The 12,312-nt window shown below is 34.5% G+C and overlaps 2 protein-coding genes and 2 non-coding genes across 5 annotated transcripts; 2 read left to right on the forward strand and 2 right to left on the reverse strand.

Moving 5' to 3' along the window:
* Window positions 1-3,761: 3,761 nt before the first annotated feature.
* Window positions 3,762-3,882, forward strand: K08E5.7. Its single transcript, NR_052681.1, has one exon. It is a non-coding gene; the product is annotated as an Unclassified non-coding RNA K08E5.7 (non-coding RNA).
* A 691-nt stretch (window positions 3,883-4,573) lies between these two features.
* On the forward strand, window positions 4,574-9,704 carry nac-3 (Sodium-dependent high-affinity dicarboxylate transporter 3; the record flags this gene model as incomplete). Of its 2 annotated transcripts, NM_001027502.5 has the most annotated exons (8): window positions 4,574-4,737; window positions 4,798-4,905; window positions 6,079-6,344; window positions 6,429-6,569; window positions 7,160-7,294; window positions 7,342-7,458; window positions 7,527-8,211; window positions 9,091-9,704. In NM_001027502.5, the coding sequence occupies exons 1-8, from the start codon at window positions 4,627-4,629 to the stop codon at window positions 9,226-9,228; spliced, it is 1,701 nt and encodes a 566-aa protein (NP_001022673.1). In that variant the 5' UTR covers window positions 4,574-4,626. The 2 variants fall into 2 exon arrangements, with proteins under 2 accessions (NP_001022673.1, NP_001379390.1); NM_001392186.1 differs by having other exon boundaries at window positions 4,574-4,905; window positions 9,091-9,228.
* On the reverse strand, window positions 5,019-5,167 carry K08E5.10. The gene has a single exon (NR_052682.1). It is a non-coding gene; the product is annotated as an Unclassified non-coding RNA K08E5.10 (non-coding RNA).
* Window positions 9,705-10,808: 1,104 nt separating the features above from the next.
* On the reverse strand, window positions 10,809-12,264 carry K08E5.5 (uncharacterized protein). The gene is made up of 2 exons (NM_001136366.4): window positions 12,118-12,264; window positions 10,809-11,052 (listed from the first exon to the last, which is right to left on the reverse strand). Exons 1-2 carry the CDS (start codon window positions 12,122-12,124, stop codon window positions 10,991-10,993), a joined length of 69 nt encoding a protein of 22 aa, NP_001129838.1. The 5' UTR covers window positions 12,125-12,264; the 3' UTR covers window positions 10,809-10,990.
* Between the last annotated feature and the right edge of the window lie 48 nt (window positions 12,265-12,312).

Raw genomic sequence — 12,312 nt, forward strand, 5'->3', positions numbered from 1 at the left:
TTTTTTATCAGACGCGGAAACAATTAAAACTGCGGAAAAAATTCTGAATTTTTTTCCGTTTTTCTAAATATTTTCATGGAATTTGCATACTTTTCAAAATAAATGTAGGCACATTCATAGGATGTGAAATTCTGAAATTTCCAAAAAAAAGTGCAAATCCACAATTTGCCGGAAACTTTCGGCAAATTGCAGTTTTTCCGGCAAATTTGGCAAATCGGCAGTTTTGTCGGTTGGAAAAGCAGAACTTATATACCTGTGAAAATTGGAATTCGAAACAAAAACCTCTCTAGCGCGGCTTAAGTTTACTTTCATGTCCCACAAACTTAAAAAAAGCAAAAATAAAAATTATGGAATTCCGGAAATGTTTTGATAGATTTGGATTCTAGATTTTTTAAAAATATTATAGGTAAGTTTGTGGGACATGAAAGTAAATTTAAGCCGCGCTAGAGAGGTTTTTGTTTCGAATTCCAATTTTCACAGGTATTTACAGGCGCAAAAAAAGCAAAAATAAAAATTATGGAATTCCGGAAATGTTTTGATAGATTTGGATTCTAGATTTTTTAAAAATATTATAGGTAAGTTTGTGGGTAGTCGGCGATAACAGGCGATTTCTTCTCGTCCGAGCTCTCCATCAATCCCTCCAAAACCTTCTCTTTGTAATCTTGAGTCCACTGTTTGATTGGCAACTCGGTGATCTCAATGGTGTTGTCATCAAGCACAGCAACTTCACCATAGCATGCAAATCGACTCGGGTCGATTTGAATGATCTTACGATTTTGTACCAAGATATCAATTTTCAGACGCGCTACAGGGGTTTTTGTCTTGAATTTATTTTTTTACATACAAATGACTGCACTTTTTTGCAAAAAAAAAATTTTGGAATTTTGGGAGAATTTCTAAGAAAATGGATTGCTAATTTAGTATTATTGGTACGATTTTGTACCAAGATATCAATTTTCAGACGCGCTACAGAGGTTTTTGTCTTGAATTCCAATTTCAACAGGTATATACAGACGCAAAAAAACAAAAATAAAAATTTTGGAATTTTGGGAGAATTTCTAAGAAAATGGATTGCTAATTTTTTTTAGTATTATTGGTACGATTTTGTACCATTATATCAATTTTCAGACGCGCTACAGGGGTTTTTGTCTTGAATTCCAATTTCAACAGGTATATACAGGCGCAAAAAAACAAAAATAAAAATTTTGGAATTTTGGGAGAATTTCTATGAAAATGAATTGCTAATTTTTTTAAAGTATTATGGAGTACGATTCTGGGTCGATTCTGGGTCAGAAATTTCATTTGGGCCCTGCTAGAGGCGATTTGGTCTTCAATTCATTTTTTTACATACATATGACTGCACTTTTTTGCAAAAAAAAATTTCGGATTTCGGAAAAAAAAAATTGTTCGATTCCCAAAAGTTTTTAAACAATTATTGCCGAAAAACTTTTGAAAAAACCAGCAAATACCGAAATCATCAATCGCCGAAATTGCCAATTGGAAAAGTTTTCAGAAACTGGCAACTACCAAAATTGCCAAAAATTTCTGAAACCAGCAATTGCCGAAATCACCAATCGCCAAAATTGCCGATTGGCAAAAGTTTCAGAAACTGGCAATTACCAAAATTTCCAAAAAATTTTTTCAAAAACCAGATTTTTAAACTCATCGGAGTTCAAATAACAAAGTCTAGGAAAAAAAAGATAAATTAAGAGGCAGTTTGCATTTGCAGAATCAGCAGAAAGAGCAGCAGACTCTGAGAAATTTACATTCAAATTGCAATTTCAAAAATATTTTTCTATTATTTTTGGAAAAAACATCCGGCGGTTGCTCTCTAATCGAAACATTGGTCTAGTGACGCGACAGAAGCTCGTTTTTTCTCCACGTGCGGCGGCACTTTACAACTTTTTGGATCAAGTTTCTAACTGCGTCATTTTTTGAAATATTTTCTTCGAAAACTATTTATTTTCCAGAATCTTACAGGAAGCTAACTCCATAAATATTACGGAACCACAATTTGCCAAAAAATTTTATATTCGTTAGTTGCCTAGTTTGTCCAATTTTTTTTGAATTTGCCAACTGTGAATATAGATTACCTTCCCTGCTCTGCTTGCATGATCACTAAAAAACTACGCCAGGTGAAATAAATTTGTGTTTTTCAAATTTTTATATTTCGTATAGTGTGTATAAATTTTGATTTTTAAAAAAATGCCAAATGTACAGATACTTTTGCATAAACCGCGGGGGAAGCATTTTATGACCCGGAAATGGTATAAAATTGGAAGAAAATTGAATTGAAACGAATTTATTTGGTTTTTCAGACAATTTTCCTGCTGTAGAATTGTGGATGCAGTTTTGGTTTCAGAAACTTTATTAGAGAGCTGCTTAAATTACTGCAATTATCAAATCTTTAATATTGCATCTTGTGAATAACTATTTTAATTTTCTTCGGAGTAAACGTGGTGCCAGTCTGTTACATCGCGGCTTGATCTACAAAAAATGCGGGAATTTAGCACGCTTTTAACCATGCAAAATCAGTTTTGAAGTCTGCGTCTAAATTCCCGCATTTTTCGGAGATCAACGGGACATTCTGACACCACGTGGAATTGCTCAGAAAACCTTTCAGCTATTATTTCCGGTACACACGCACCCATTCTCTAAGAGGGCGGAGTCAAGAGGATTTAGAGAAAAATGACTCGGCTTAAGCAAGAATAGCTGGCCAGTGTAGGTATTCATGATTTGTCATTTTTTACTCAAGTCACGAGTTGTGAATGCAGGTGTAGGAGTTGATATGCTAAGAATGAGTTCACTCCGCCTATGTTTTATTTTTTTTCAATTTAATTATTATTTTCATTCGAAAAGCGGTCTGAAAGCGGTCTTCTCTGAAATAAATAATCACTTTATGTTTTTTAATACTCAAAATAATGTCGCGAGCTTCAAAAAATGTCAAAAAAATTTATAATTTTCAGACTTTTTTTTTCGAATTTACAGCCATTTCCATAACCCGAAATTTCGCGATTTTTGTCTAAAAGTTTCTGTACCCGGTCTCGACACGATCAATGTTAAATTTGAAAGATTACTGTAGTTCCCAATTCTAAGTCGGCGAATTTTTGTTACAATTTTTATACAAAGTTTCCTCCCGTTTCCCCAAAATTTGAAGAAAATTGATTCTAACAAAATTATTGGAAAACAAAAAAATCCGAAAAAGCGACGATTGACATTTTTTACATTAAAAATTTGAATATTTTTTTAATGAAAAAATCACAAAATTTCGCATCTGGGTAATACCAGCTTTAAATAAATTTTTTTATGATTTAAAAATAGTAGGGGTATTCAAGCCTGAAATCTGAATTTCTTAAGCCTAAACTTTCCTAAGCTATCACTCAAAAATTTTGCAAACATCTGATAAGCAGAAACCTAGAAAGAACTTTATTTCTCCAAAATAAAATCTCTCTAATTTTCCCGTTCAGTTTCCCAAAGCATTCCCAAGGTCGTCTACCAAAGTTTCTTCTTGTGTTTTGGTAAAAGGACATATGTTAGTGAAACCATTGAAAAATAAAAAGTGCTCTAGAACATTCTAATCACCATTTGAGTCGCTTCTGTTCCGTGATGCTTCTTCTTCTTCTCTCGTCTAGTCGTCGTGCATTTGCTCCTCTTCTTTCCTTCCGTTACTACTTTTTCCTTGTCCCCCCATTTTCCTCCTTCCATCTTTTCCTCGTCCCCACCCTCCTCTCCATCCCCCACAGCAACACACCCTCCCCTTTTTTCATTTGCTCATTTGGCGCCCCGGCTTCTCAGTAAAAAGCTCCGCCTCCCAACTTTCATTCTGGTTTACCAAGTGGCCCGAGAGACGGAGACTTTCAGATATTTTTGAGCTTTGAAACTTTTTTCCCATTATTTCGCCGTTGCATCTTCTCGAGTTTAAAGTGATTTTGCGTGCGGGTGGGGAGGTCTCTTCTGTTCTGCTCGATTTTCAAAGGTCTCATATCTCTCACTTTGATTCTCACACCAGTGTATTCAAAGGGCAGTGTTCCAAAGTTTTATTTGTCATTTTTTCCCCTGTGTTTCCTCCAGTAAAATATATTGAGTATTTGCTTGTCTACTCCATACGATCGTTTAAAAATTCTATTCATTTTAAATAGTCATTTACATACTTTTTCCTATATATCCCATATACTCATATAAGTTTTATAAAAATCGAAAAAAAAAAACGAATTTTTGACCATTACAGTTAATTTGATATGTGACCATTAGGCTCGATAACGTTACCATTGTGCTCATTGTGCTCGATGAGCCATTGAGCCAATTTTCGAGAAATTTTTTGACGGGAAAAAAATTAAGAAAATCGCCCCACAAAATGGTGTTAAACCTCTAGAAATTAATATTTTTTGAATGCCTGATATGGATTTGAAGCTCCGACAAAATATGTATTAGCCACATAAAACCCATTTTTAATTATATATTTTCACATACTGAAATTTTACAATTTCTCAAAAAAAGCGAATGAACTGTACATACTTGATCTTGATTTAAAAAAAAAATTTTTGAAGTCTCGCCATAAATTGCCTCTTTTCAGACCCAATAAACCCATAATCTGTAATACTGGAACTACAACAAGAATACGGTACAATGTCATTATCCCTCCATCTATCCGGTTGGCCAGAGAACAGTGAAAGTCGACAACGGATGCTTGAAAGCTCGTCGAGCACCAATTTCGTGCAGCACTTTGTCTCCAGAGAGGTTTGCCAACAACTTCCTTGTTGTTTTTTTGTCTGTAATGATTAACTGACTGGCTTCCAGATTTCCAACAAGGAACGGCTGTTGAGTCTTTTTCGTCGTTTGAGAAATGGTCTTGTTCTTGTTCTAACTCCATTATTCTTTGGACAAATGCTCAATTGGGAGGGACCGGTGAGTAGCTTTTCAAAAAATGTTGAAAAATGGATTACAAAAGGGGGTGAAAAGAAGAAATAGAGAGATGGAGGAAAATGGAGAAAAAAGGGAAACAATAGAGAGATAGAGAGACGGAGAGGACATTTAGGACGCCTTCTCAATTCCTCGCATGACAATTTCCCCCTCCAACACACTTGCTCTCTTCTGTTCTTGCTACGTCACGGGGACTCGGAGACGAAAAGCTCTTTCGATCCCTCTCTGCGCGCTCGTTTTCTCGTTTTTTCTCCTTTAGTTTTTTGTGAATGTCCGTCTCTGTGTGCATATATCAAAACAGAAGGTGTCTCTGGAACACGGCTTCTAGAATTTAGATTTTTTAGACACACAGAAAATGAAAGAAGGGATTGAAGGAAAGACCTACATTGGAGAGGGATCATGAAGACAGAAAGAAAATTTGAAAAATTCGTGGCGAGACCCATAAATTTTAACGGGAAATTCAAATTTTCTGCGAAAAAAATTTCGCCGGGTAACTAAAAATTTTCTAATAGTAAGAAAAAACTTTTGCCGGGAAATTCAAATTTCTGGAAAATAAACAGCTTGGCAAATTCAGTAACTTACAGGAATGTACGATTAAGATTTTTAATTTCAATTCATCAAATTGCAAAATTTCCCAATAACTTCAGTTTTTCCTCTAAACCAGACGAGTTTCACTTCCAGTTCCAACATCAATTTGACCAGGCGCTTGCCGTAAAAATTAGTGGCATCACATAAAATGAGCCTAACGTCACTTTTTCGTTCCCGGTTTTTTTTCAAGCGATGACATCACAACCTCGTGCTCCGGAAATCAGTGTGTTATTTTTTTGCGAAAAATACATATTGACATAGGCTATATTTGTATTTGTAGGTGGGAGGTGGAGGGGGAACGTAGAACTTTGTTTTTCGCTACTTTATGTGTAGTGGGAAAATTGAAATTGGGAGGGAAAAAGTTGCAAGATGCAAATTCGGCATGTGCGGAAAATGGATTTTTTGGAAATTTTGGCAGTTGCCAAAAATGAAAAATTCTGGAAAATTGGTTCACCCCCTACAATTAGAAAAAATCCAGCAAATTGGCAATTGGTAATTTCGCGCACTGATCTTATAATATAAAAATTTCAACTTGAAAATTCAAATTCATTTATTGAAAAATAATTTCAGGAATGGAAATGTGCGTATTGTGTGTGCATAATCGCTGTATATTGGATGTCAGAAGTAATGCCATTGGCTGTAACCGCAATGCTTCCTGTCGTACTGTTCCCATTGGTTGGAGTACTTGACGCTAACACGACAGCAAAAGAATACATGAATGACACAAATTTCCTGTTCATTGGAGGTCTAATTATGGCGGCAGCAGTTGAGAAGTGTGATCTACACGAACGTGTTGCCCTTTCAGTATTACGATGCGTAGGAAGTGAGCCGAAATGGTTGGTTTGTGAAATGGATGAGCTGTTGAGTACACACAATTCCACTCATTCAATTAATTTTAACTTTTAATTTGCTTTTTTTAGGATCATGCTTGGCTTCATGACTGTCACCGCATTGCTGAGCAGTTTTATATCAAATACTGCGACAACTGCAATGATGGTTCCGATTGGGCAAAGTGTTGTGCAGCAGTTGATTTCATCCTTCCAACACCATCCAACAAATGGGTGAGGGATCAGGGGAACTGTAAAGGGTGATCGTAGGAACACCTAAAAAATTTATAAGCAAATTTGGCCTTTTTTAGAAATGTATGTATAAGGTGTTGGAACCATTACAGAGTCCACACAATTTTTGTAAAATAATTAAAATTCAACTGGCGCTATTTCATCTTTAATCTTTGAGACTGTGACCAATATTTTCTAAAGCGCATAGTTTCTGTACAAAAAAAAAATCTCAAGACAATTCACTGTGGGATTTAAACACTATAGCAGTTTCCAAAACTCCTGACAACTTTCCTAGACCATATTACCCACCGTGTTGAGAACAAAGAACATTTGGGTCACCGTAGTTTGTTCTATTTACATTCAATGCAAAGCATCTAAAGAAATCGTGTTTATTTAAACAGTTTGGGTGCAACGAACACCCGACAAGCTGGCTCCAATCACTCTCAATGAAACAGATATATGAAAAAGCTTGAGAGAGAAAAAAGAGTTGATATCAATGATCTGACATCAAAATCTGGTGTATGGGATGTCGGCAGTTTTGAAACTGATCTAGTGATACTCTGGACTTTTTTGTGTAACTCTTAAAATTTCAGAGAACGTGGCCGTCTGGGATGCAAGAAAATGGCGACGGGACTTGTACTTTCCATTTGTTTCGCTGCAAATATTGGAGGAACTGGAACTGCAACGGGAACTCCTAGCAATTTGGTCATGTTGGGACAACTCAGCGCGTAAGATTTACTGGTAAAGAATTCCAAAAAACTTTTTTGTGTTTCAGACTCTTCCCAAAAGTCGATGGATCACTGAACTACGTAACATGGATCTTCTTTGCTTACCCATTGATGCTTCTGTGCCTTTTCGTTGCTTGGATGACTCTTGTTTCCTTCTTCTTGAGGTTTGTTTTAACAAAAACTAGACCCTTCCTCAGGAATCCTCAAAAATTTACAAATTTTCAATTTTCAGAGATGCTCCGGAAAAAGATGAAGCTGTAACTGAAATGCTGAAAACTCGATACAACGAACTTCCAAGAATGACATATGCTGAAAAATCTGTATTTGTCTGTTTCTGCATTCTCCTCTCACTTTGGGTTTTCCGTAATCCTGGAGTCGTCCCTGGATTTGGAGTTTTCTTCAAAAAAGGAGCATATACGGATGCCACGTCGGCAATGATCGTTGCCTTCCTCCTGTTTGTTCTTCCATCTGAAAGACCCGACTTGGCAACTTATATCAAGAAAGAAGATTTGAAAAAGAGAGGATGTCTGATGGATTGGAAAACAATGCAGGAAACATTCCCATGGAGTGTTGTACTTCTTTTGGGTGGAGGTTTTGCATTGGCTGCTGGAGTTAAAGAATCTGGATTGTCACTTTTAATTGGAAATAGTCTATCTTCTATTGAACATCTTCCACTTTGGATTCTTCAATTATTAACTATGCTCATTGCAATGGTCATCACAAATATCTGCTCAAACACTGTCACTGCTTCAATTTTTGTTCCGATTGTTGCAACACTTGCTCAAAGAGCTGGACATCACCCATTCACCCTCATGCTTCCAACCACATTGGCTTCATCTTTCGCATTCATTTTCCCAGTTGGAACACCACCAAATGCAATTGTGTTTGGAAGTGGAATGGTGAAAGTTTCTGATATGGTGAGTCACTTTACACTTGGTCTTTGGGAACTTGTGAAAATGAAAAATGTGGAGTAAAACTGGTGAGCATTGCAAATGTTGTTTCTAGAACATTACAACGGAAGTTTGGATACAAATGAACAAAAATTGTCTAGTGAAAGATGGGAAGATAACTAAATTTATGTTGTAACGGTCTAGAAAATTCTGGAAAACTCGAGAAATCTTTGAATTCTCTGAGAAACTTTTTGAAAATCTGTGGAGTTCAGATTCGATTTTTTTTTCGAATTTCAAAATGTCCGGAAAGTTCAATTAAAAAAAAAATTTTGTTGGAAAGTTCTAGAAAATTCTAGAAAATTCTGAAAATTTTGAAAATTTTTTTAAAATATGGAGTTCAAAAATAAAATTTGGAAAGCTCTAGAAAATTCTAAAGAGTTCTGAGAAATTTGAAAGACTTATTAAAACAATTCTAGAAACTACTGGTAAACTCCAGAAATTTTTGAAACTTTCCGAACATTTTGAAAAATTATAGTAAACTCTAGAAACTTCTGACAAGTTCTTGAATGTTTGGAAAGTTTGATAAGTTTATGAAAAATTCCAAAAATTTTCAAGAACTTCGTGAAAGTGTGAAAAACTAATGATGAATTTCTGAACATTTCCAAAGTATTTAAAAATTTTTTGGACCTTTTTAAAAATTCTAGCAACACTCTAGCAACGGAATCCGGTACTGCTCAAAAGTTAAAAATTGAAAAGGTCTTAAAACTCAGTAGAGTACGGAACTATATCCAAAATTACCAGAAGCTTCTGGAAAATCTTACAATTTTTGATTTTTTGAAACAAAAATCAGTCGGATGAAAAAGAAATTCTGCAAATTAAAAAAAACAAAAAATCCCGTATTTCCAGGCATTCGTTGGCGGTATCATTTCATTGGAACTTTTGGTATTGACAGTTCTCTACATGAATAGTATTGCATACTTGACTCTTCCATTACTCGAATTCCCAACATGGGCGATTATTGCAAACTCGACAATGCAACAATAGACACATTCTTCACCTACTTTTTAATTGTTACTTCCATTTTCTTACCATCTTTTTTCTCTTTTCTCTTGCTCTTATCTTGTTCCATACATTCCTTAGGATGTCTATCTTCTTCTGGGTATTCTGATTCAACCTTTTTTGGTCATCCTCTTCCTTTGCCTCTTCCCACACCCAGAACCATTTCTCAAACATCTACATGACTTAGTCATTCTTGTTACGGGAACTTCAGTCAAATCACACTTGTTGCAAACGCTCACCCCATCATCAAAAAAAACTTGAAATTTCAAAAAACAACTTAACAGATCTTCTATTACAAACCGTTTATTTTTCTTTTCTTGCTGTGTTATCTAGAATGTAGATTCGTTTTCTTACTCGGTTTTACTTCTTGAAGCTTATCGTCTTCCCTGGTGAATTTATAAACTACTTTGCTCCGCATTTTTGTGTATTTTTGAATTAAAATAAATGCATTCACCGGTGAAAAGCGTCAGTTTTTGAAATTTTAAAACTAAAAAGAAAACAATTTTAAGATATAAAATTAGTTTTTAAATTCTGAAAAAAACTAATTTTGCATGTAAATGGTCGGTAAAGATCAATATCAAATTGGGCTCTGAGGGAATGACTGAAAATCCACTTTTTCTGCTTGAACTCAGCAGATATAATTTTTTTAAAAATTTAGTTTTTAAATTCTGAAAGAACACAAAATTTGCAACAAAATGGCTACAGGGATTTTTGAAAAAGTTAGTTTGAAGCCAGATATTAATTTTTAAAAATTGGAAAAACTACTAATTTTGCATATAAATGGTCGGTTTAATCAATTTCAAATTGTGCACTGAAATGTATGATTAAATATCCACTTTTTCTGCTTGAACTTAGCGGATATGAAACTTTTTTAAATTTAGTTTTTAAATTCTGAAAGAACACAAAATTTGCAACAAAATAGCTACAGGGATTTTTGAAAAAGTTAGTTTGAAGCCAGATATTCATTTTTAAAGTTTGGAAAATCTACATCGTTAACTAATTTCTGAAAAACAGGAAAAAGTCAAATAAATCGCAAAAATGGAAGTTCAAATAAAAAAGTTTTGAAATTTTTCCTAATTTTTCAAAAACTTATGCAATGTGTATTAAATGTATAAATGTATAAATTATGTATTAATATGTTGTGTAATAAAAATGTATTACCTATCAATTTTGAAGCAAAGTAGTTTGAAATTTTAATTTCAGGAAATTTTTGCACCAACTTACTTCAAACTTAATCGATTTTTTTTTCGTTTTTTCTTTAAAAATCATTTTCAATGGTTTTACCTGAATCTATACAGTTAATGCATTTGTATGTTCGTTAAAATTCATTGTAAATGACCTTCCCATATGAAGGACCGTGTATTCGAATAATGCCATTAGTATTCTCAACCCCCCGAGAACGGAAGAACGACGGGATGCAATGCAAATCACTTAAGTTTAATGGTTTTTCAAGGAAGGAGGTAATGTAAATTTATGTTCTCTCCAAATTGTTCCATCCTTCTAATTATTTATGTATGCAGAGGTATAGGAAACCCAGAAAAAACTCCCTGGTTGGCCAAGAAAAGAACATATGGTTTATATGCATAACTCGGAAAACAATAGCACTGTAGAAAAGGGTGTGTATGTATGTAATACAATACAGTTCGGGTGTCATCAAAAAGGTTTGGATTACAATTACAAAAGGCGGGCTTGTGCGTTGAAAACCGTATTGCTCAAGAGGTTTTCTTCATGGAAATCAGAAATTGAATTAATTCAATTTGACCGAGAAACGGTTTGAGCTGAGCAATCCGTATGTACTTTGAGACATCACTGAAAAATATTTATTAAACTTGTGATTTGGAAAATCTGAAAGAAAAAGAGAACATGATCAAACATCAAAAAAGTGAATTTGTAATAGATAAATTCCTGGAGGATATCTAGATTTTTTACAGAAAAATACAAAACATTCAAACTTTCCCGGAACAGTGTGAATTTGACAGGCCTCAGATCCATTTAAGCCGTTACGGTTAGACTAGATTATCAAAAGTATTTTATTTTACTTTAACAAAACTCAACTTCTACCCACCGAAATTTCGCTCTGAAGTATTTCCAGTTCAATATTCCCAATTCTCGGGCTGTATAGAATTTCTCTAAAGTAAGCCTCATTTTTGCAATTTTTCAATAATTGAGTTTAAAGGATGGAAAAATATCTGGAAACTTTTTGTTTTTTTTTTTGAAAATGAACTCAATTTTTCGAACATCTAATTTTCCTTTTACATGTGGTGCCAGGCTGACCAATTTCGGTTTGATCTACAAAAATGCGGGAAGTTTTTCCTAAAAAATGTGACATCAACACGTTTTTAACCATGCGAAATTAAAAGCGAAGTCTGCGTTCAAATTCCCGCAATTCTCGTAGATCTATGTAGATCAAACCGAAATGGGGCACTCTGACAACACGTGCTTTTATCATTAGTAAAACTTGTATTCAATTAATTATTGAAATCTAGCTCTTTGCAGCACTTAGATACATGTCAGGTTGTGTATTTAAGCTTCGAAAATCATCACTTCTGAGCATTAACTGTAAAAATGTTACGAGTAGATAAATACAATCATTTGCTCCAAAATTTTCATTTTGCGACACCCTACTGAACGCCAAAAAACTAATTAATATACTAGAGCCCAGCTCTGCAAATTTAAAATTACAACCTGAAAACTGTAGTCACAAAATTTCTAGACCATAATTTTCCACGACGCAAAATGTGCCCAATTTTGTGCGTGCATAATGCCATTGCTGCGTGGTTCCTTATACACATAACAAATTAATTGTGCTGATAGCCGATGTTTAAATTTAATCCTAGCATCAAACGAAAAAAAAGTCAAGTTAATAGAAGATACCTTTCATTTTTCAATAAGACAATGCGGGTAATTCAAAAAGGTAAATGAAACAATAGAACGTCGCATAATGATTTGAATAAGTAGTGTTCCTAAACTCATTTGACGGAAGGAAGAAGACGTATGGATATATACAACTACATACCTAAACCATTCTTCTTCTTCTTCTTCTCCATCTTTTCCTACGCACAGTGCCCT

Source organism: Caenorhabditis elegans, chromosome III, assembly GCF_000002985.6.
Source record: "Caenorhabditis elegans chromosome III".
NCBI classification, from domain to species: domain Eukaryota; kingdom Metazoa; phylum Nematoda; class Chromadorea; order Rhabditida; family Rhabditidae; genus Caenorhabditis; species Caenorhabditis elegans.